General features: G+C 50.1%; 1 protein-coding gene across 7 annotated transcripts in view; it reads right to left on the reverse strand.

The window, feature by feature from the left end:
• P2rx7 (purinergic receptor P2X 7) overlaps positions 1-12900 on the reverse strand; it is a 36532-nt gene extending 23632 nt beyond the window's left edge. The window contains exons 1-3 of one of the 7 annotated variants that reach the window (XM_063225360.1): positions 12527-12900; positions 7414-7472; positions 519-6941 (exon numbers count right to left, since the gene is read on the reverse strand). In XM_063225360.1, coding sequence (XP_063081430.1) covers positions 519-628 — 110 coding nt within the window. In that variant the 5' untranslated portion in view covers positions 629-6941; positions 7414-7472; positions 12527-12900. 7 annotated transcript variants of the gene reach the window in all.
• Between the last annotated feature and the right edge of the window lie 11570 nt (positions 12901-24470).

The following is a 24470-nucleotide window of genomic DNA, read 5'->3' on the forward strand; positions in this document are numbered from 1 at the left end:
AGCTCAGTTCTGGGCTCTCCCATTCATTCCAGAAACTTCAACCTGTTAGCGATCAGCCTTAGCAGAATCAGAAAAGCTAATCTTGGTGTCATAACACACATGTCCAAGTTCAGAATCAAAATTCTCCAGAGCTGGGTCAAAGGACAGATGAATGAAAGAGAAAACTTCGGGGTACATCCTGCCCTCGGGAGCAAGGTTGTGCCCGTCCAGCCTCACGTTCTGACTCTGCTGGGAACCCAGATAAGCCATGTCGCTTCTGCAGGCCAAGGGTTTAGTCCTGAATGCAGGGCTCCTTCCCTGGCTCCCTCAGCTCTGACATTTCAGCTCTAAGAAGCTTCCATTCCATGCATTTCATAGCTGAGAAGGCCACGGCATGGACTTAGGGCCCTAGCTGGGCCCAAAGCACAGGTGTGACTGGCCCAGGAGAGCTGGCCAGGGAGGAGAGCTCGGAGTGCGGGGTCAGAAGCAGGGTGGAGAAGAAGGCTGAGCTGCGTGGCTCTCAGACTGGCTTCACTCACCAGATGTAGATGCAGACGGCCACCAGGAAGATGTACCTCAGTGTCCCAAGGCCCGTGCTGTGAATACGAAGGACCCTTGCAGTCGTATGAATGCAGAACTGGGTCTGCATGATGTGTGGTGCTCAGAGCTTGCCAGGAAGAAGTATCACTCTTCTGTCTGCCTGTCTGTATGCTTTATAGCACCTGGGCTCCTTGAGCAAAGGTAGCTCTGCAGTGAGAGGAGGAGCCCAGGATGCCAGCTGCCTGTGAATCTGCTTAACCCCCGCCTGGCCCTGAGCGCACCACTGCACTGCACTGTCGCCCAGCCTGGCCTTGAACTGCCAGAAATGCTTGCGTTAGCACCTCTCATGCTCGAGGTGTCAACGCCTGAGGATGTGCATGGGGGAGGTGGTGTGTGCATTTTGTATCTCCATCATTTTGTCAAACCAGAAAAGAGTGAACCATTTTGTACTTCCACAAGCAAAGCAAGAGTGTCCACACTGCCCTTTTTATTCCTTTCGGGGGTACTAGGGATTGAACCAAAGGCCTTCACATTAAGCCACACTCCCCACCACCCCAAACCTTTTCAAAGTTTTTATCTGAGACAAGGTCTTTCTAAGCTGTCCAGGCTGGGTTTGACCTGGAGATCTTCCTGCTTCGGCCTGCCACAGTGCTAGGACTACAGCTGTTCACCACCACATCTGGCTATGCACGCTGCCTTGAAGAGGGTCTTGATAAACAAGAGGGGGCTGATAAACAAGGCATGGCTGTCATGTTAAAGGGTCTGCCGAGAGGAAGGACTTAGCACTGCGGAGCCATCGGAACCATCAGAAGTAGAGGAAAGAACACAGGGTGCAAGTGTAACCACAGATGAGAGTCGAAAGGGCTCGGTTCTGACCACGGCATGAGGAAGAAAGGTCTGGAGGTGAGAGCAGTCCTGAAATGTAAAACCTTCATTGCGGCTGCGGGTTGGTGGCGGCGAAGATGCCGATGACAGTGATGCTGACCGTTTCTATTTATCCCTTCGGTTTCCCCTCTCGTCTGAAACCCTCCCCCAATCCCGCACTCTTCTGCCACCGCTCCACGCGCTCTCCTCTCTCCTCTGAGACAGTGAGTCACTGCATCCATTTCAGGCTCCATTCACTGCTCCGCCCACGCCACTCTGGTTCCCAACCCTGCCCCTGCTCCGGGCCTCCCTGGCCAAGGCCGTGCCACAAAAGCAACAGGCCTGAGCTTCTGGGAATGCAGCAGCACCAATCCCCTGCACCGAGTGGCACTACCCTCGACTTCGAGGAATCCACATCCTGCCAGCTCTGGGGTTCCCGAGGCTGCCCCTTATCAGAATCCTGTGGGGGGCTCTGGACTCCCCAGTCCATGCATCCAGCGCTGACCAGGGATCTGTTCCCGGCCCTCTTACTGGCCCGTCTTTCTCTTCTGTTGGATTCCCACAGCTTCCATGGTTCTGGTCACCTACATGCTGTGATGCAGGCTCTACAGCTACATCTATGGCTCATCTATCTACCCACTCTCATCAGATGCCTCAAATTCAATGCCTTGCACCCCAAACTGGCTTCTCTCGCGGGCATTTGCCCCTCCCCTCCCATGGTTAATCCACTGCCCACCAGTTGCCTGAGCCAGACCGTGTGGCCCCCTGCTTGGGCTGTGGTCTCCCTCCTGGCCCCACATGTACTTGGTCACAGATGAGTGAAGGAAGACTGAGCAGGCAAATCTCGAGGGGCAGAGGATACTTGGTGGCCACATGGGATGGGCAGCCATGGGGGTGGGGACAGGGACTGACCGCTAACGGTTACAAGGGTCTCGACAAGGAGACAAAGTGCTCTGAAACTGGACTGTGGTGATGGTCGCACAGCTCGGTGAATTTACTTTAAAAAATTAATGCAGTGGCTTAAAAAGGGTAATCTGATGATGTGTCAATCACACCTCTATCAACTTGTGGAAAAAAAAAGATTTTGTAAAGGGGTTCAGGCAGTGCATACAGCATATCAAAAGGCCAGAAGCCAGGTTCCCTTGGACAATGCATAACAGGGACCGGTCCACAGAAAGATCCCTGCCGGCCACCGTCTGGCTCCTTGAGGGAACAGGGAGCAGCCGGTGCCACTGGTGTTGGGGATGGAGGTCTAGGACCTTAATCTCCGCCACTGCTTGAATGAGCTGAAAGCCATCGGGGTCACCTCTCCTGAGCTGGCTGAGCGGTGGCCCCAGAGATAACAGATCCCAATCCCTGGAACCTGGAAAGGTTACCTTACTGGGTAAAAGCCACAGGAAACGTGACTAGACAAAGGACCGTGAGATGTGAGAAGATCCTGCCACATCTGGATGGGCTGCAAGGTGATCACGTGTCGTACGAGAGGGACTGAGGGCAAATTGATCATACGCATGCGCACTCACGCGCAACGCACACAGCACACACGCATGCGCAGGTTCAGACACGGAATAGTACGCATGCAAGGAGATGAGACGTGAGCAGATTTGAAAGATGAGTGATGGGGACACCGGCTGCCACAAGAGCTGAAAGACACAGGTAAAGGCCTCTCCTGAAAGCCCCGGAGAGATCATAGCCCTCTTGCCACCTTGATTTCAGCCCGGTGATACTGATGCTGGACATCCAGCTTCCAAGACTGTGTGAACTTGTTTTCAGCTAGTAAGTTGGGGGTTGTTTGTGACGGCGGTCCTAGGAAATGTATTTGGCCACGAGAATATTCTGCGTTTGAACACTTCGCTGCCATAACAAACTTTAAAATACAATAAGTCTCTCATTTATTCTACTAAACATGCCTTCCTTATAATCTGAAAAGCCACTTTCCAATTCTGAGTTCTTGGAATCCCCCTGAAGGAATGTGGAGACGCCGGTGCAAGGCCTCCAGTCCACACCCACTGCCTTCGTACCTCCCTTCTGGGCCCTTCTACACACGTGTGTGGAAGGATGCCCAGATCTTAGGCCCACGTGCCTGGCACACAGACACCCCTTGGCCACCCATCGGATCTAGGAGCATGCCCATGGTGCCCAGATTTCAAGAGCTTAGATTTGTAAAGAGGTTCAGAAACACTTGGTAAGAGGATTCTAAGGTCCTGGTACTCAGAGGAGTGTGGGGTGACAGTGCAGCTCAGGATGGGCACATCCTGCTTCTGTAATAGGTAGAATTCTAGGTGACTGTGAGATTTCCTGCATCCTGTGTATGCTGCAGGACCAGCAGAACTTTGAGTATAAGGCATGGGCAGCTTTCTACCATAACTGGGTATGTCTTATGGTACAGTTGACCTTGGAACAGGAAGTTTATCTTGCTGGCCCTGACACTATCGGTGAGTCTGAAAAAAAGAGTTTTCTTAAACAGGTGCCAGAGGAGAAGTCAGAGGTATAAAGCACAAGAAAGAGTCACTGTGTCACTGGTGGCTTAAGGATGGGAGGGGTCACACAGGAAGGAACACGGTCTGACAGGAAGCAGAGGGCTCAGTCCTACAACTTCATGAAACTGAATTCTGTCAACCACAGTGTTCTTATACAAGAACTCAGCTCTCTGCATCTTGATTTTGGCCTGTGGGGCTGTATTAGTTTCTACTGCTATATAACAGATAGGAATGAATACAGTCCACAGGGAAGCTTGCCATCAGCAGAGGGACAGAGCAGTACACTGGTAAGCTTGGTGTCCAGAGAAGTGGACACTCAATTGTGTAGGTTAAAGGTCAAAACTGCCCCTCTGCTCCTAAATTTGAATTCTGCTCACATTTACCACCCCATGTGTTATATCCTCCAGGTCAAAGTGTTACATAGTGAGCCAAGTGTGGTGATGCACATCTGGAATCTCAGCACTTCGGAGGCTGTGGCAGGAAGATCGCTGGGAGTTCAAGACCAACCTGAGCTAAACAAAGTGAGCTCAAGCCAGCCTGAACTGCATAAGGAGACCATGTGTCTTAAAGACAGTGCTGCATGGTGCATATATTTGAAAACCTTGAGTCTCATGCTACCTCCTAGGTGCATTTAATTAGCTTGTAATATATATAGGAGAGATGAAGGTTATAACAGAGGGATTTTGCTAGACCTTGTGGCACACACTTATAATCCCAGCACTTGGGAGGCTGAGGCAGGAGGGTTGTCATAGTTCAAGCTACATAATCAAGTTCAAGGCCAGCCTGAACTGCAGAGTAAGACCCTGTCTCAAATAAAATAAAATAAAGACGGTATAACCAAGAGATTTCCCCAAACACAGTTAGCATAGATAGGCTGTCTAAACTGTAATAGAACCATCTTACAGGGTTATTCACAAGGCTCAAAGATTTCAATCCATGTCCCATTTGAGAACAGCACTCAACACTCAGTAGGTATTATTATATGTGACGCAGAATCTATTTCTAACAAAATATGGGCATAAAGCATTTACTGTATTCCATTTGTATGAGCATTTTCATAGTGAGATGCTGCACAGTATGGTGGAAATAATCCTCATGGTTTCCCAGAAGCCTCAGGACAGAGGTCAAGGCTATCTACCCTCTGAGCCCTGGGTGGCTTCCCCTTTTTAGATGCTAGGTATGCCAGCCAGCTGGCTTGCATGTGGTCTTGAGGACCCCCTCTTCCTGGTGCTGTGCTTACCGCCCAGGAGGGCAGCACATGCCCAGCCCCAAGTGGGAGGCTGGCTAGAGTGGCTCCCAGGGCCCATGGGTGTGTGGCACCAAAAAAGGGAAACTTGCCACCCCACAGCTTTGCCTAAAGCTAAAGTCATTCGTTTGAAAGGAACATGCTCTTCCCCTCCCTTCCCTTCCCCCCTCTTTCCGTTTTCCTTTCTCTTTCTCTGTCTCTCTCTACCTCTCTCTGTTTCCAGCTCCTCAAATGTTTTGATGTCCTACATTAACAATAGTGGGCACAGGTGGTAGTGGCTTGGGTGTTTAGTTGCTTGCTCGCCACCCCTAACTATGGGCGTCAGTCCACAGCTTGCCTCTCCTAGGTCTTGTTTGTGGCACTAAAGCATTGTTATCTACCAGAGAAGAGGAGGATCACTCTTCACCCCCTTGCAAATCCATCGGTCCTGCCTCCTAAGCATATCGCAGCTTTGTGCGAATCTCCCCAGACCCACCACCCCAGTCCGGCCTCGGCGCCACCATCCCTCTTCCAGGTTGCTCCAGCAGGGCCCTGTGCCTTTTTCTCGTGCTCACGTGGCCTTCAGTCTGCACACGGCTGGCTGCCTTCGTGGACAAGTGACTCAGATGGCTCTATCGCTTGTGTCAATTTTCTGGAGCTGCTGAGAATTGGACCCCAACTCTTCCCTGCCTTGGCTCCCACCCCTCCCCATCTCAGAATGTTCTAGAACCTGCGATCCTTGCAGTGTTTTTTTCTTCCAGGCCTCTGTTTGTTTATTGTGCAGTGGGTCCCTCGTGTCATGTGGCTGGATTCTCCTCCTGCAGTTGCTCTTCTGGGACTGTCCTGAGCCCCAAAGCCCCTCACAACACCAGAGGCAAGGACGGGAAGAGACCATAATGGATCTCCTCGTATCTCTGCTCCTCTAGGGGCCGTAGGAGCTGTGTCCTGGCTGGATCTGCTCCCTGCGTCCTCCGGTGCCTCCTCCATTGCAAGGAGAGGACCCATCTCATGGGTGAGGCCAGCTCTGAGGAAACAGCAGCCAGCCACACTAGCACAGCGCCAGGCAGCAGGGGCCGGGAGGGACACCACTCCTCTCCAGGGCAGCCTCCAGGGGCTCGCTCTCCTGCTCCTCTCTCAACTTCCCTGGTCTTCTTGCGGGGCTAGACGAGCATCTGAAAGGACTGGACTCCCGAAGAGGGAAATCTTCCCAAGAGAATGCAATTACCTTTAGCTCCCTGCTTCGGAGCCTCCCACGGCTCCCAACTCACTTGGAATAAACTCTAAAAAGAACTCATCAAGGTGGTGAGGACGCAGAAGGCTTGGTTTAGTGCGGAGGCCACAAGCGAACTGATGGTAGTGATGATCGGGTAGTCAGCAGCCCCCAAGGTCCACGCAGCATCCGTTGGCGGGGAGCAAGGCTCCTGGAGGGGCCGAGGAAAGGACACGGAGGGCCCAGCCCCTACGGCAGTCACCAGGGGCTAGGTCTCCACAGCCTGCTGCAAGGCTGAGACACATCAGTACAACAGAAGTGGCCTTTACAGTCCCTGGAATCTCGATTTTTGAAAAGACCTTGTCATAGATACTTGGTTTTTGTCTAACGGCCGCACTTCTTCCAAGTTATGACAGCAGGATTCTTCCCTGAGAAAAACCCACAGCATGCCTCACTCCACTCTGCCAGGTCTGCCTACTTCCTGCTCCGGGGACCAGCACGTGACCCAGGGCTGGCCAATGAGATGACACCAAGCCGATTGCCATAGTGATTGGTTCAAGAATGGTAGACAGCTCAAACCTGACCAATCAGAGCCTTTCTTGGGCTCCTTGACTGAGTAACCAGGAGAGACTTGTTCATTTCTCTGAAATTAAGGAAAGCGGATGTGAGGGTATGAGTGTTCCATCTTGTGCAAGTGAGAACCTGTTCTGGAAGATGCGCAACAAAGTCAGTCTCCAACTGATAATGATTTAACTTTTGATTTTTCAGTTTTACGACACTGTGAAAGCAATAGGCATTCACTAGAAACTGTACTTCCAATTTAGAATCTTGATCACACACACACACACACACACACACACACACACACTGGACTAGTGATATGTGCTGCTGCAATACTATCTGGAAATGCCAGGCAGTGCCAGGGATCTGCGCTCCCACCAGTCACATGAACATGAGGGTCCATGACTGACCTCCAAAGGTGCTGTGTGGCTACACTGTGATATACAGAAGGTTAAGGGAGGACATAACCCCATCATCAGAAGGTCAAGGAGCATCTGTAGCACCAAATAGAGCCAAGAAATGGGGAGACGGCCGAGCATAGTGATGTTGTATACCTATAATCCCAGCATTCAGGAGGCTGAGGCAGGAGGATTGCTGCAAATTTGAGACCAGCCTGTATCAAAAAAAAAAAAAAAAAAAGTGGGAATACAGACTGAGATCTGTGTCTGATAACAGAGTTTGAACTCTTATACTCACCCATTTCTAAGGACAGCCCCATCTCTTTCATTGGCCAGGCAGACAATCCAGTAAATTCTCCCTTGTGGATTGGTAGTTAACTTGTATTAGATTTCTGTCTTTTATCATCACCACCCCAAAATTCATTCATTCATTCTTTCTTTCTTTTTTTCCTTCCTTCTTTCCTTCCTTCCTTATTTATTTGTTTTTCGGCTGTTCAGGCTGGCCTTGAACTTGCTTATGTAGCGCAGATAGTCCTCTAACTCACCAAGATCCTCCTGCCTCAACCTTCCAAGTGCTAGGGTTACAGGCATGCACCACCACACCCAAATTCTTACACCTTCCTGTTCAGCATCCTGTCCACCCAAGCCTGCAGCCCCAAAAGCTGGAGCCCCTTGATGCCTGTTGTAGCTGAATCCCTGTCTCTACCTGCAGATCTGAGCTTGGTTGTGAGGCTCTGAGAAGCTGATCTGCCTCTTGTCTCATTTTCCCTAAGCTGGCCACGGCCTCATGCCCTAGGCTCAGTTATTGAGGCCCTGTCTTATTTCCTTAGCCAGTTCCTCGTCAGCCCAAGCAGGAACAGCAGTGGCCAGGGCGCATCACCTACTGCTGTGTCCTGGGTGAGGATGGAGCCCATCTGGACTTCTGTTTGTGGTCCACACCACTCCTGATATCTGCCCATTTCCCAGGTGACTACGTCCCTTTCCATCTGGGCCTCCCAGAGCAGCTCCAGGCAGCACTCCCAAGCCATGCGCCATGAGACTGCATCCAGTGAGGTGTTAATGGCCCTTACACTAATGAAAAGGAAGAGAGCAAATCTAGTGCTATTTGTCTTCTATTTTTCATTTTAAAATACAGGATAAACAGAAAAGAAGCTTGTTACCTGAGAGTTGTCTTCTAAAGTCAGCACTTAAGATACGTAGTCAAAATTACCTTTGGTGAGCCCTCAAATTGCTCACATTGCATAAGCCCAAAGATGGCCTTCTAGAGGGCCCCACATCCAATTCTCCCTCCAGCTCTGGAACAAGACCCTGTAGTGCTCTCCCAGATTTGCGCCAGGTAAAGGTGAGGAGTTGGCTTATTCTAGGGGTCCCTTGGGGTGGAAAATTTGTATCTAGATTAATGTGTGGAATAAGTGTCTAGATGCTCACTCTAAGCTAGACATGGTGGTGCATACCTATAATCCCAGCATTTGGGAGGCTGAGGCAGGAAGAGTGCCATGAGTTCGAGGTCAACCTGGGCTATATAGTGAGTTCAAGGCCATAGTGAGACCCTGCCTCAAAAACCAAAACAAGGGCCGGCTTTAGCCCAGCGGTTCCTTCCAGTCTGGCTTCCCAACCGCCCGGGCCGATTGGTCCGGTGGTTCGAGACCCGCGGGCGCTCTCCAGTCCTTTAAAAAACAAAAAAAACAAAACAAAACAAAACAAACAAACAAAAAAGACACTTTCTCTGAAAAGCACACAGGGACAGAGAGTAACAGAGGGAACTCCAGGCTTAAGTATTCCATCTCACGCTTATTCTAGGGCACTCAATGGTAGAATCACTGCACCAGTAAATGTACACTTTTCCATGTCCCCATTGGAACCTGAACGACTGAATTTGAGGAAGTTCAATGTTAAGGCACGTTTCCACCTTCTGAAAGAAAAAGTAGTTATCGTTACACAGTGTTCTCATAGTTATCTGGTCTTATAGACACCATAGTCTCCTTATAAGAAATTGTATAGTGGCACACACCTGTAATCCTAGTACTTGTGAGGCTGAGGCAGGAGGGTCATCACAAGTTCAAGGACAGCCTGGGCTACATAGAATTTATTTCAAATAATAAGTAAATAAATAAATGAGGAATTGTGTGTTGGACCCAAGGATGCTAGAATCATATCACCTACTGTGTGCAATTGTCACTTATTAGTCATGTACTGCCACATAGGGGGCATTTACTAATTATGCCTTTTGCCATTTGCCCTATGCTAGCTGGCCTAAGTCTTATTTTAAACAAATCGAATTTTAGAATAACTATATATGTATATATTTAGTATTTGTTGAATAGTAAACATATAGATCCAATGATGATAATCCTAATAATAGCATTATTAATAAGAACCAATACTTAATGAGGGTTTACCATATGCCACTTATTTCTGTAACACCTTTGTGTTGGTTACTTTTCTCTGGTTGCTGAGACAGAATACCTGACATCCAAAATGAAGAAAGGAAAGGTTTATTTGGCTCACAGTTTGTGGAGGTTTCAGTCCATATTCAGCTGGCTCCAAGGCAGAGTGGCACATGACAGAGGGCAACAGTTCATGCGGCAGAAAACAGCAAAAACAGCGAGCAAAAGGGAAGGAGCCCTGAGAAAAGCCTCTTTCTGTCCCTTATACTACACCCAGGCTACCCACCGGAGGGCGGGTGTGTCACTCACACCTATACAATCCCACCATTGGACCATGAATCAATCACAAACTCTAGAAGCCCACCCCCACGACTGCATGAGCTTTGGGGGACATCCAGACACAAACCATAGCAACTGTTATATCTGCTCCCTCATTGAATAGTCCCAGCAGGATTATCCCATTTCAGAGAGGAGGAATCCAAGGTTCAAAGAAGTAAAAGTTATTTTAATGCACATTTCCAGTTCTCAAATTCAAGCCTGGATAGGACTACTTTACAACTCAAAAGGAGAGAATGTGTAGAAAAAATAACTGTTATAGCCACAAAGATGATTTTTAAAAACAGCTACCAGCTATGTAGCTCTTGCAAGGCAGGCACTTATGCCGCTGAGCTAAATCCCCAGCCCTAGCTATGTAGCTCTTACCCTGTGCCAGTTACCATGAAAGGGATTTTTATACTATTTCTGTGGGGAATTACCTGGACAACTCTCCTTGACAGAAGAGCAATTATTAGCCAGGCATGGTGGCACATAGCTATAATCCCAGCACTTGGGAGGCTGAGGCAGGAGAATTGTTGCAAGTTCAAGACCAGTCTGGGCTACAAAGTGAGCTCAAGCCAGCCTGCACAACACAGTGAGACCCTGTCTCAAAAGACCAAAAAAACAAAAACAAAAGCCAAGAAAACACCAATTATCTCCATTTTGGATAAAGGTGGCCCTATTTTCATGTATTGATATGTACAGAGCTGCTTAGGCCATTTTTGTCCCTTTAATTGGCTTTAAGCAATGAAAATAGTGCTGACTGATGTGTAATCTTTGACACTGGGTTGCAGTCACTGTTTCCCCACCCAGTGACTCCCAAAAATCATGGTTGAGTCAGGCGGATGAAGAGCCATGCTCCACACTGTCTGCTGGGAGCGAGCCTGGAGATAAGAGGCTCTGACTTCCCAGAGCAGAAAAGATTGTACGTCAGAGCTGAAGCACAGGCCCAATGCTAGGCGGTACCTCAGCCCTGTTATGCTCTCTCTGCATTTCTTGCCCTCTGCATAGGCGGAGGTGATCTCAGGCCTCCCACCCAGCCCAGCTCTGTCACTGTTTCTCACTGTCACTTGCCCCCAAGCCACGGCAGCTCCCTGTAACTGTACATCTGTCTTAGTGTCTTTATTCTTGCCTTGGGGTGCACTGGATTGGAATTAACTCCCTGGAATTCCCATCACTTTTCTATGGGATTACAAATATAAACTTCCCATACTGAGACAAGAGCTGGGAAAAAGGCTCGCTATAGTTTCTTGATGAATTATCACAACAATCATAGAAACAGACACGAAAATCTGAGGCTCAGAGAGGTTAAGTATCACAGCCAGGGAGACTTGGCCAGGATTATAAAACAGTGACGCTAACAAGTTCTCAGCACCATCTCTCCACCCGCTGCCGTGGAGTGACAGAGGAAGGACACTGGCCTCTAGGGAAAGACCAGCACCGCAGTGAGAAGCCACCTCATACTCACGAGGCTGCCCACAGCAAAAATCACAATGATAAGTGTCAGGAGGATGTGGAGAGACCAGAGCCTTGCACGGTGGTGGCGGAAGTGTGCAAAGGTGCATCTACTCTGCAAAACAGCCCGCAGCTCCCCCACAAATGAAAATAGTGACTGGGTGACCCAGCAGTTCTATTCCTAGGTGTGTACTCAAGAGAAATGAGAACACATATCCCACAAAACTTGTATGTAAATGTTTACAACAGTATTATTCATGATAGTTGAAAAGAAAGACAACCCTCATGCCCATCTCTTGATGAATGGACAAATAAAAGTGGCTTTGAGCTGGTCATGGTGGCACACACTTGAAATCCCAGCACTTGGGAGGCTGAGGCAGGAGGATCACCAAGAGTTTGAGGGCAGTCTTAACTACATAGTGAGACCCTGTCTCCAAAAACTAACAAAATTTTTTAAGTGGTCTATTTATACAGTGGGCCACTATTCATCCATACAAAAGTATGACCTAATCCACGCTAAAAGAAAAAAATGAGCCACAAAGGACCACATGTGTATGATTCTGTTTATACGATGTATCTAGAACAAGTGAATCCATTCAGACAAAGTGGATTATTGGGGTCTGCAGCGGAGGGGTGGTGGGGAGGTTGAGGTGGTGGGTGACGGCTGAGGGCCTGGGATTTGGGGGGGGGGTGATAATGATCTGACACTCCAGTGACAGAACTATGAACAGCTAAACTCTGTGGAATCGCACACTTTAACTGGGCCGATTGCGGGGAGTATGAATTACACTCCAAAGCTGTCAGGGGAAGAAAACCAGCATGGCTCTTCCTGACATTTGTAAAGAACATGAAGTGACATTTACAAGCCTGGTCCTGTTCTCCTGTTCAGCTCGATGACTCAGACGCCAGCACCAGGTGTGCCCTGCAATCCCTGCTCCTTCCTGGGAACACAGCGGGTGACCTGGGCCTCCCACCCACCTGCCAGCCCCTCGCATGCCTGGTGCCGGCTTCCTCACCTGCTGCCTTCTTAGCACCGAAACCCTCAGGACGTTCAGGATGTGGACTGCAGCTGTGCCCCAGGTTTCCTGTGCTACGGCGCGCGCCCCACTTACCTAATGTAGGAAAAGACGATCAGGTGCAGGACCCACTTCAGGGTACCATAGTTCCTACTCTGGATGAGGGTGACTTTGTTTGTCTCGTACTGGAAAACATCGTCCCAGCAGGAGCAGCCTGGCATGACACAGAGGTTCCTGCCCGGCTCATGTGCACCAGAGGCCTTAAGGACCAGCCAAACGAAACCTCCGAACTCTTAGCAGGAACCTTCAGCTTGGAGTCCTCCAAGGAGGAGCACAGGGCGGGTGAGGGCGGGCCCTGGCAGCCACCCCAGCTGTGCCTGGGGTAAACAAGAAGCACCCAGGCCCGCAGGCCTGGCTGCCCGTGACCCCACCCCAGCCGGCAGCCGGAGGCTACACAAAGATGCTGTTCATAGCGCGGGCATTTCCAGAATTCCCCCCCCCACCCCCACCCCCCACACACACTTTCTTTTGCTTTTTTTGAGCCCCGTTGGCCTGGGAGAAAGGGGCAGCCCGTCAGATGGCTCCAGACCTTGTGGTGCTTCCTTCTTTCTGTGGCCTCCGGCTCCCCTCTGAGGCTGATTCATTTTTATGTCCTTTATTCAGCCCGGGCGGACGGCCTGAATGAAGTGCGCCCTCCTTCCCTGCCCTCCACCCCACCCGTGGGCTGGGGAAGGCCAGTATTGCAATGCCGGAGCCTTCCCACCAGACCCGCTAGATTCACGCTCTGCCCTGCACGGTGCTGCGGGAGATTGGCAAGGCGACCCTGGATCACCGGAAACAAAGCTGCAGTCTGATAAACCTACAATAAAACTTTCCTTTGCTCTCCCCCTTCCGCTTTCTGCTTCCTCCTCCTTTTCTTCCTCTTCTCCCTCCTCTCTGAGTGGTGCTGGGGACTGAATAGAGCCAGGCAGGCACTCTACCACTGGGCGTTGCCAACTACCCCCTTTCAAATCTGTATTTTGAGAGGGTCTCACAGAGTTTCCCAGGCTGGGCTGGAACGTGTGTGATCCTCCTGCCTCAGCCTCCCACGTAGCTGGTATTACAGGCATGCATTACTATGCTTGCCAAAACTGGGTTTCTTCTTTCTTTCTTTCTTTCTTTCTTTCTTTCTCTTTTTTCTTTTTGAGACAGGGTCTTACTATGTAGTTCATGCTGGCCTTGCACTGACAGAAATCTTCCTGCCTCAGTCTCCTGAGTGCTGGGATATAGGAGTGTGCCACCACACCTGGCCAAAAGTAGGTTTCTTGACCTGTGGTGAAGGAGAGGCCCCTCCAGAGAAGCCCAGGACATCACCAAATGAGAGAGAAGGTGGGGTAATTGCAGGTTTCTGAGGAAGCCGAAACAGGCCTGATATCAGTGAAAGGATGTTGGATGCCTCAGAGGAAAGCAGGCATGTTAAGCGCCCAACTTCGAATCTGGCTTGCAGCGTGGTTCTGGGGTTTGATATGCTTTGAAGCAATAAAGTTAAAAATCATTGTCAAGCAGTGCACCCAGCAACTCTCCTCCAAAGCTCAGTGGTCAAAGCACACATCAAGGCTGTTCTCTGGGTCAAGGTGACTGCTACCTTGTAGGTAGAGTGGAACACCGGTCTCCTCCTCGTACAGTTGCAGGCAGCAAATTTCTGGATAGCCTGTGATTTCAGGTGTTTCTGAGGGAGGAAGAAAGCAGCAGTCACTGGCAAATAGGGCAGCACATTTGTGCTTCATAGCTGCAGGGAAAGCGTTCCCTGAGATCTCTGCACTCGGCTTTGTTGTTTCTGTTATTCCAGCAGAGTAAGTGGCCGGACAGGTTTTTACTTTTCCAGTCTGAGCTAGCTGTGCTTTCTGCCCCGTCTCAGCTGCACTGGCCCGATCTGCCCTGGGTTCTGGTTCAGAAGACTGCAGGGCAGTTCCTGGCTGTGGCTCTCCAGGCCCCTCCCTGCCCAGCTGCACAGTGGTCAGGCTTCTGGGCACCACTTCCTCCTGCTGGCCCAGCTGGGAAGGTTTCCTGGTGCCAGCCCCTGCTGGCTCACTCTCCTGTTGTTTTACCTCAAAAATGAAACCCCAAAATGTTGTCCAAAAAACGGGGCAAGACGTCTGTAAAGGAAAAAAAAAAGGGCTTTATTTAAGCTAGCACCAGCGGCACAGTAGCTGGAATTTGCAAAACCGTGCAACTAGGTTAGATTTTTGGGAGGCTTCTTCTAAAAGAAAAAACCACAAAGCAGGAGTGGGAGGGGATAAGGGTGGAGAAGGCTTTTGTTCTGTTATTTGGCTTGGGGGTCAGAGTTCTTTGCTTAATCAGTTGCCTTTATGGGAGGTTTTGCAGCTGGTGGTCAGCTAGTTTCTCTTTTACAGGAACTTGACAATTTGTGGTCGGCTAATCCCAGGAACAACTGTCCTTCACATAGGGGGACAAAGGTTGAGACACAGTACAGGGTTACCAGGGTAACGACACATACAGAACAGAATGGTGGCACTTTTGTTAGTGCACAACCCCTCCCCCTGTGCTTCTCCCCCTGCCCACACCTTGGTAAATGGCCCTGTCCTCTGCCACTCCACTCCAGTATGCCACTGCTCTCTTGCAGGGGCGGGAATCATCAGTAACGCAGTCATCTTCCCTCATAAAGAGTTGAGAGGAAAAGGGCTCCCGCTGCAGCAGTAGAATCCAATGATCAGAATCTGGGATCTGGAGGGCTGTGCCTGGTTTTCTGCTGTAACAGCTCTGTGACCTCATTTATCTGTCCATCCATCCATTCATTTTCAAGGGCACGAGAACTGGTAGATGTAGCAGTGAACTGGCAGAGAAGTCCAATGTCCATCCACCAATGAATGGATCTACAAAAGGTAGTCTACCCACACAGTGAAATATTATTCAGCCATAAAAAAGAATGAAGTACTGACCTGTTCAACACAGATGAACCTTGAAAACAGCATGCTCAGGAAAAGGAGCTGGACCCGAAAGGCCACAGCTGTGACTCCCGAGGGTCTCAAGTTCTCCTGGCTTCTCATTTTGGCCTCTATGGCTTTCTCCCCCAAGTAGCTATCAGTTTCCACAGCTTGCTCATTCCCTTTCTGTCAGTCAGGACAGGACGGATTAAGCCACAATAACAAAGCGCCTTCAGAATCTCCTAGCCTAAAACAATGGTGATTTATTCCTCACCCACACTGGGTGGCCACTGTGTGTCACCCAGAAAGCTGTGTTCCCTGTAGTCATCAGACAGGAAGCCTGAGAGAACAGCCACTGCCTTGGACTCTTGATGGGACCCTGGAGGGGTCATGGCAGGAATTATATGCTGTGACCTACAAATGACGTACTCACTGGCCAGAATTAGTCACTGGTCCTACCCAACTACTAGACTAGGGCCCAGCACAGAAAGTTCAATTCTGCCGTATATCCTGCATGCCTCCAGATACAGAGGAAGCAGACAGGTTGTCGACAGCACTGGTGGCTGCTATGTGTTCTCCCTGGGGAGTTTTATACACACACATTGTTTTAAGAATCATGGATGTCATCTGGGCTCAATGGTGCACACCTGTAATCACAGCACTCGGTAGACTGAGGCAGGAAGGTCACCAAGAGTTTGAGGCCAACCTGGGCTACTTCATGAGTTCAAGGCCACCCTGCACTACATGCCAACACCCTGTCTCAGAAAAACAGAAAAGGAAAAAGAAAGAAAATAAAATAAAATCACCAATGCCATCTTGGGAGGCTGAGGTAAGAGGATCATGTTTTAGCTCAGCCTGGGCAACTTAATGGCTTAGCAAGAACCTTCTCATAAATAAAAAGGGGGAGCTAGGCGTGGTGGCTCAGGCCTGTAAGCCCAGCACTCGGGAGGCTGAGGCAGGAGGACTGTTGCAAGTTCAAGACCAGCCTGGGCTACAAAGTGAGCTCAAGACCAGCCTGAACTGCATAGCGAGACACCGTCTCAAAAAAGACAAAAAATAAAAATAAAAAGAGGGGAAAAGGAAGACTCAGGTGTAGCTCGGTGCAAAGACCCTAGGTGCAGTTCCTAGATAAATAAATAACTAAATCTCACCAAATGATAAACAGAAAGAAGGGTGAGTGTACGTTATAGGTGAAACAGAACTTATTATGTAAGTTACAAGGTCCAGGGCAAGTGAAAATGTGGGGCTGCTTATTAAAACATCAGGACTTTCACAGTGGCAATGACAAAGCATTAGGTCAAGCTCAGTCCCTTCTAAGCTTGGGGGGCCCTGTGTGACTGCACAGGTCCGATACCTCTGAAGCTGTCATGACAACGTGCAAGGCTGGTCACAGGAGGCCGCACAAGGCTGCCTCCCAGAACTTGGGAAATCGGAGCTTGACAAGGGGCTTGGCGCCTTCTCTTCCCTGCGCATTATCCGCTCCACATGCGCAGTGCTTAAAAACACAACACAAAGCCCTGAGTGTGGAGTCTCCACCTCCAGCCCAAACTCACCTGCTGCACAGCCTAGAAACTGCTGGATGTAGAAATCTCTATCTCCGATTTTTTTTTTTTAACTTTTTATCCATACCGGGGATCGAACTCATGACTGGGGATCAGACTCATGACTGCCTGCTTGCAAGGCAGGCACTTGTGCTGCTGAGCTAAATCTCCAGCCCCTTAGAAATCTCACAGGCACTTCAGCCCCTGCCTTCCTACCTGGAAGGCCTTTCTGCATGAGGCCTTGGGGGCGTGAGGATGGGATGGGGGCAGAGAGAGGAGCAGCTCTGCGAGGAGAAAGGCAGAGAGGTTCTTGGTGGGGAGAAGGGGTGAAGGGAAGATGGGGTGTGGTTCAGAGGGCAGTGCTGAGCCACTCGGGGACGTGACAGTGGCAGAGGAACAAGGACAAGGGTGCCCTCTGTTCCCTCTGACGTGGGAAGCCAGGCCGTGGATGGAAGGAGGGCTGGGGCCTGAGGAGCGATCTCTTACTTGAGGTTTTTTGTGTTTCTGTTTGCAGGGACTTTCCTCCATGGAAAAGGGAGGGCTTTGTCTGTCTTCTTCTTTCTTTTTTGGATTTATTTTTTGTGAGTAGACTTCACAGTGCACAGAGCTTCCGGGCCTCGCGGGGCCCGGGGGTGGGGGTGGGGGTGGGGGTGCATGGACAGAACCCGGCTCCCTTTCTTCTTCCTCTTCCCGTCTCTTGATCCCTCTTTAGAAAGATCTGCCTGCCTGCTTCCTGTCGTCTGCCTTTCATCTTGCTCTGTGTTTGTACCTTGGGTGTCTTATGTAAGAGAAGCCGGGCTGGGGACTTAGCTCGGTGGCATAAGCGCCTGTCTGGCAGGCGCAAGTTCCTGAGTTTGATCTCCGATAGCAAAAGAGAGAGAGGGGGCCATGTAATATGTAGGCCCATGTTTCTGATTTATTTCACTTTATGGTTTCAAGGTGCATCCATTTTCCTACAGGTGACTCACGTTTATCTGAAATAGTAAACACCACGTTTTCTTTACCCATTTATCTGTTGATGAACATACAGGTTGCTTCCAAGATTTAGCTGTCAGGAACTGTGCTGCTATAAACATGGGTATGCTGTGTCACTCACTGTCATATGAGTCTTCAGGGGAAGATTCCTAGAAGGGGAATAGCTGGGTCTGGTTTCAGGTTTCTGAAGAACTCCACGCTGATTTCCAAAATGGTTGCACTAGTTTACCTTCTCTTCAACAGTGCAGTAAAGCTCCTTTTCCCTCCACAGCTCCCCAGCATTTGTCATTATTTGATTCTTGATGATGGCCATTCTTTCTGGTAAGGTGGAATCTCAGTGTTGTTTTAATTTGCATTTCTCTAATGGCCAGAGATGCTGAACATTTTCGTACAGTATGTAGCATATGCCACTTGTACTTCTGTTAACTATCTATTCATTTCAGCTGCTGTTTTTTGTTTTTGTCTTTTGTACTGGGGATCTAACTCATGACCTCACACTTGCCAAGCAGGCACTTACACCACTGAGCTAAACCCACAGCCTCCCCATTTTTTAATTAGTCTTTTATTTGGGGCTAATTTTTTTTTTTCTTTTAGTTCTCATTTGGAGACATGGTCTCGCTGTGTAGTCCAGGCTGGCCTTGGACTCTCAGGAATCTTTCTGCCTCAGCTTTTTTTCCCCCTCAACCTTGCAAGAGCTGGGACTACCGGTGTGTGCCACATCGCCCAGTTTAAAAGCTTTTGAACTTGATAGAATCCCATTTGTTGCTTCTCGGGGCTATTTCCTTAGTAACTGGGGTTCTGTTCAGAAAGTCTTGTCTATACCTATGACTTCAGGAGTGTTACCTCTCTAGTCTTCCAGTAGGTTAAGCGTCGCTGGTCACCGGAAACGGGCCCTGAGGCCGCCCTAATTCCTTTGAAAAGCCGCGCTGTCCTTCGGCTACTTCCCTTCCTGCCCACCGTGTGTCTCCGTAAACCCTGGCTGATTCTCCACATCGCCCAGGGCACGAGACCCCAGCAGACTCTCAAACTCGGGTGTCTACTGTTCAAGTGCCAGTCAACAGCCGAGGTCCAGAATCCAAGGACGCGAATCTGATTGGTGCAGCTATTTGTCCCTGGTCCAATCAGAAATGACTGTGGGCGGGGCCACAGAACGGAAGTAGCATTTGGGCCGCCTTTAGGGCCTCGATGAAACCGTGTAATTGAAGCAGCACTAATAAGAGAATGACAAATAACTTGATGAAACAGGATAGAGCCCAGCACTAAACAGGACATGGGTGGGACAGTGTACGGTAAAATCCTTCAAAATGAGAAAAGAAATGACTCCAAATAGGCTCTTGGAACGCTTTTGCTCCCACGTAGGGGAGGTGGATGGAGACCGGAGGGATGTGGTATTCCAGCTCATCGGGTCTGCAGAGCTTTGTAACGGCTGGAAATGAGCTGGGACCACCCGAAGCAGCTGAGTGAGCGGAGCGGCACAAAGTGGGGAATGCAAGGCACTCCTCGGTTTGGATTGCACAGGTTTTGCACACAGATATGAAATGCAAAGATAACTGGACTCCCTTTGAAATAACTGCCCCGTGGCCACAGCACCCGCTGCTACACAGCCTGCGCCCCACTTCTTCCCTTGCTCTGGCTCTTGTCCCTGTCTCTGTCCCTGTCCGCGCTTGCCTGGCTCTGCAGCCATGACACATGTGTCTCTGCTGGCACCGCCTGCAACGGTGGCTGGTGCCACGGTTCATGGTGATTGCTACACAACTGCAGTGACTAAAAAGCAAAATATCAGACAACGCTCTCTCCCTCTCTGTGTGTCTCCACAGCAATCTCCCAGTGAATGTGTCTTGCAACCCTCTCCCTCTCACAGTAGGTTGGCCCAGAATCTCCTGCTAAATAAAGGATGCCGGAGGATTAGGAGAAAACCCAGCACCTAGGTAATCAAAAAAAGCTGTTCTGTGGGTTGCACTAAACTGATGTTGTCTATCAAATAGGGTGTCCTCTCCCTATGTGGCCATTTGTATTTATTTGATTAAAATGAAATGAAAAATCTCAATTCTTGGTTGTGCAAGCCGCGTTTTGGCAGGCACAGGTGGCAAATGGCTACCCTGGTAGGGAGCGAAGATCTAGAACTTAGCATTGCAGAAGGTGCTGATGGCCAGTGGGACCAGCCACATGAGTGGGAGGGGAAAAGTAGCTACAGGTGAGGGAGGAAGGTGTCAGGTGTGGCCAACCTGAGCCCCACGGGTTCAACTTGCCTGGGCTGCATGTAGTGAAGGGGGATTGTCTGGGGCTGCACAGAGAATATATCATGTGGTTAATGTGTAAGAGGTCATACGGCTTCCTCTTTTTTTTAGTTTTCAGTTTCTATTATAACACAGGTGTGGCTTCCCCACAGGCTGCAGATTGGACACACCTGGATGGTTCCTGTCAGCTGACCTCTGTTTCCAGGAGGCAGAGTTGCCTGCAGAGAGGAACAGGGAAGAGTGGGTAGGAGGTAGGAAGCGAGTTAAGAAGATGGTAAATAGTTGCTATGGTGACTGGAAAAGATTGCCCGCGATTGCAGGGCCATGTTGAGAATTAGTTATTGTAACAGGTTGCTAGACAGAGATCCTGGCTGCGGCCTGGGGCCTTCATACCTATGCAACTCACCTCCCCCTTTCTACCCAGCAGCCCACGGGGACTTGCCCAGTGGTTTGACCGGTTTAGGACTTGGAATCCCTGGTGTTGTTAATGTGTTAGGATTTTCTACATTTGTTCCTGAAACAGCGTGAACAAAACCTCCCTCCACTGGCCCAGGCTTGAGACCCAGGCACAGAGCCTGACTGTATTTCTCTGCTTCCCTTTGCCCCTAAGTCACCCTTGTCTGGGTCTTGGATCCCTTGCCAGCTCCACAGGGAGAACAGAAAGCCGCTCTTTGTCCCTAGCTCAAGCCAGGCCTATGACTTGGTTCACGCAGTGTGTTCTGGGTAGAATTGCTCTTCCCTTCATGAGTGCCCTTGAGTCCCCAGCGTCATCTGCAGCCAGGGCTGTGGTAGGCACTCCTGGCTGCTCATTTGAGGCCCATTGCTTTTTCTTCATGACAGAAGGCCCTATTTTGTCCTGATTTCAAACCCTTGGTCTCCAATTCAGGAGTAGCCGCTGGACTCTCTACCTGGGGACAGCAAAGCACGTGAAAGCTAATGGAAGCCGTTGACACGTGAGGGAGAGTTTGTCAGGAGAGGTCTGAAGAAGGCTGTCACTCCTGAACAGGGATGTGATTGGAGATGGTCCTCCTGCTGTCACATGCTCCGGATGGCAGGACAGAATGATGGGAAACGATGCTTGAGTTAACTCAGTCCAGAGCGTACCCCACCTTAGGACTTGATTTTTATAGTGCTGGGGTCATTTTGGCTTGGTTTTGCCATGCTTGTGGCCAAAGCATTCTGAGCTACCAGACAACGTACGGTCTGTGACCCCATGGCAGCCTGTCTCGGGGGCTGGCATGGGGCTCAGATCCAACAGGTGCCGGGCCACCCTGTCTGTCATATTTTCCTTGATGCCTCTACGTGGGCCCTGGAATGTTGTGTGGGTGTGTGACCCAGGTGTCTGCTTCCTGGTAGCCCCCCAGCTTCAGTTCTCTTCCTGTCTCAGCCCTCCCACCTCCCGCCAAGACTTCCACTTTTTCCTTTGGTATGACTCACACAGAAGCCGAGCTCACATCAGATGGCAGGTAGGTGAATCACCTCTCGCCTAGAAAGCAAAATCTACTGGTAACACACACATTTCAGGAAACCTTAGCATTTTAATCGTTTCCAAGCATACAGATTAATAACATTTAATACCTTGGCATTGTGCAACCGTAGCCTTCGTCTGTCTTAGTCCATTTTCTGTTGCTATAACAAAGTACCTGGAGCCAAGTAATTATAAACAGTAAAGGTTTATTTAGCGTCCAGTACTGGCGCTGGGAGGTAAAGAACCCGGTGCTGGCATCTGTCCAGCATGTGGCAAGGGGCTCCTTACCTTGTGCACTGTCACATGACAGGGAGACATCATATGGGAACACAGCACAGGCAAGCTAGTTCAGGCCTCTCTTTCTGCTTTGTTTATTTGTTTTTGTTTTGGTACTGGGTCGGATCGAACCGCTGAGCTAAATCCCCAGCACCCTCTTCCTCTTATTAGAAAGCCACTATCCCCATCCTCCCAACCTCCTCTAACCCCCGGGACCTCCCAGAGGCTCCACTTCCAGATACTATTAATATGGAATTTGGGGGTTCACTTTCCAACCATGAACTTTTGGGGAACCCATTTGAACCTTGGCAACATCTACCCAGGAACTTTCACCTCCTCCAGCTGGAGCACAGGACCCATTATGCTACAGCCAGCCCTCTGTACCCTGCTGTGCCCCAGTTTCTGGCCCCCCTCACTTTACCTTCTGCCTGCACAAGTCTCCCACTGTCCCAGGTCCCTGGCTCCCTGGAATGGTGCACATTTCTGTTCCTGCCCCTTTCAGGCTGCGGGGTGTACATACCGCTGGTGGGACTGCTGGGTCCTGCGGTAATGCTGTGTTTAAATGTTCAAGGAGGGGCTGGGAATTTAGCTCGATGGCATAAGTGCCTGCCTTACAAGCCTGTGGTTGTGAGTTTGATCCCTGGTACCGGTAAAAATACAAATAAATGTTCAAGGAAACAAGTGTTGTTCTTGCTTTTTATTGGATCTACCAGAATTTTCTCCTATGCCTGACAACACCTCCTTCTGAACCCCAGAGCCGAAAACCTCACCCTGAGGAGAGGAAACACCCTCCTGTTAGTGAGTCACCACCTCTATCAGGAGAGCACAGATAATTTAGGCTGTCATCTGAGCACTCAGGAGGCCAAGGCAGGAGCATCACGGTGAGTTCAAGTCCAGCCTGGGCTACAGAGTGAGCTCAAGGCCAGCCGGAACTGCATAATGAAACTCTGTCTCCAAAAAGCCCCCCAAATGTCATTCATTTAATTCCATTAGGGCTTTTTGCTACAGGATGGTGGTGGTGGTGGTGGATAGGCTCTTACAGGTGGAAATTTAGGGCCTAAAATGAGGCAGTGAAGAGCCAGGGGTTGGGGCCACAATGTAAAGACCCCCAGCTCCGAGCTCCCTTAGCCGTCCTCAGCCGGGAGGCCTCACCTGAGGACCCTGAGGATGCGCTTCTCACCCGCTTTCCCTGAGACCCGCCCTGCACAGTTCTGTGCTGGCATCTGTATGACAAGCCCTCCTTGTGTGACGGAGTTGACATTTAATTCCTTGCAATCCAACAGACTTAACTAAAGCAGCCTCATTCTGTGACCCCAAACTCCCAGGGCCTCCTCCAGGCTGGGGCACGGGGGTGGGGTCGGCGGAAGCAGGCCCGGGAACGGGAAGGGAGACCCGAGCCCAGGAGCCCGCGAGGGAGGCGAGGGCAGCGCACCCTGCCTCGGCCTCCCGCTGGAGGAGGAAAGGAAGCGGCGCGAGGTCTCGCTCTTCCTCCAGCCCATTCCATCGCTTGCTCCTGCTCTCGCTGTGGTCCCCGGGTCCCATCACGTGGCCACGTGCCCCTGCCTCTCGCTGGCTCTTGCTCTCCTTTGCACCTCCCCCCCCAACCTTTTCCCACCGAGCATCTGCCCGCCTGGCTCCTTCCTGCCTTCCCGACAGCTCCACCCACCACCCAGCTTCTCTGAGCACAAGATGAAGAACCGCAGCTCTTCCCCAAGGCACACCTACCTCTTCAACCGTGCATCCCAGGACTGCCAAACACAAAGTCCTCATTTGCTACATTTTTTTCTTTTCTTTTTTTCTTTTGAGACAAAGTCTTACTATGTTGAACTCCTGGTGATCTTCCTGCCTCATCCTCCCAAGAGCTAGGATTGTAGGTGTGCCCCCTGTGCCTGGCAGGTTGCCAGATTTTCATGATGGAGATTTCCAGACGACTGATGATACCCATGCTGATACCTAGCAGTCCAAGGAAATGCAGCTACTATTAGTGAGTTTGGGAGGACGAGGACAGTAGTGGTGGCAGCATTGGTGACAGGGTTTAAGAAGGCCTCGGGTCTCAGAATTCGAGGACAGTGGCTACTCCTTGCCCAGGTTCAACAACCCAATGTTCAACTATTTCCTTGTAGCAAAGATGAACAGATTCTTCTGCCATGCCCACTCCCCTCCTGGCTCAGCCTTGAAATAAGCAGACCTTTGTATCATTGGCATGGTCCACTTGCTGGACCAAAGTGGACCACTACCCATGAGAACAAGGCCCGCTGGTAACCGGTTAGGACTTATACCCACTAAGAAGCCGAGTGTGGATGGTGTACAGACCCAGTCTCAAAAAAACAAAACAACAACAGTGACAAAGAATACCCAGTAAGAGACAAAGCTCTCAAGAAATCAGCTAAAGAGGAAATAAGAGGGAAGGGTCTCCAATTCCTATTGATATGGTTACTAGTGTTTTGTTTTTGTTAACACTGGCCTTGAATTAATTTAATAGCCCAGGCTGGTCCCAAATCACGGTGATCCTCCCGAGTGCTGAGGTTACAGGTGTCCAGCATCACTCTGGTTCTTACCTAGCTAGGGCTTCAGCTTTTCTGGAAGATTCCATGAGTGCTGTGTTCTTATGGAACTCAG

This window comes from Cavia porcellus, unplaced genomic scaffold (assembly GCF_034190915.1).
Source record: "Cavia porcellus strain 051 isolate PalLab524CR breed Dunkin Hartley unplaced genomic scaffold, mCavPor4.1 scaffold_16, whole genome shotgun sequence".
Lineage (NCBI taxonomy): Eukaryota > Metazoa > Chordata > Mammalia > Rodentia > Caviidae > Cavia > Cavia porcellus.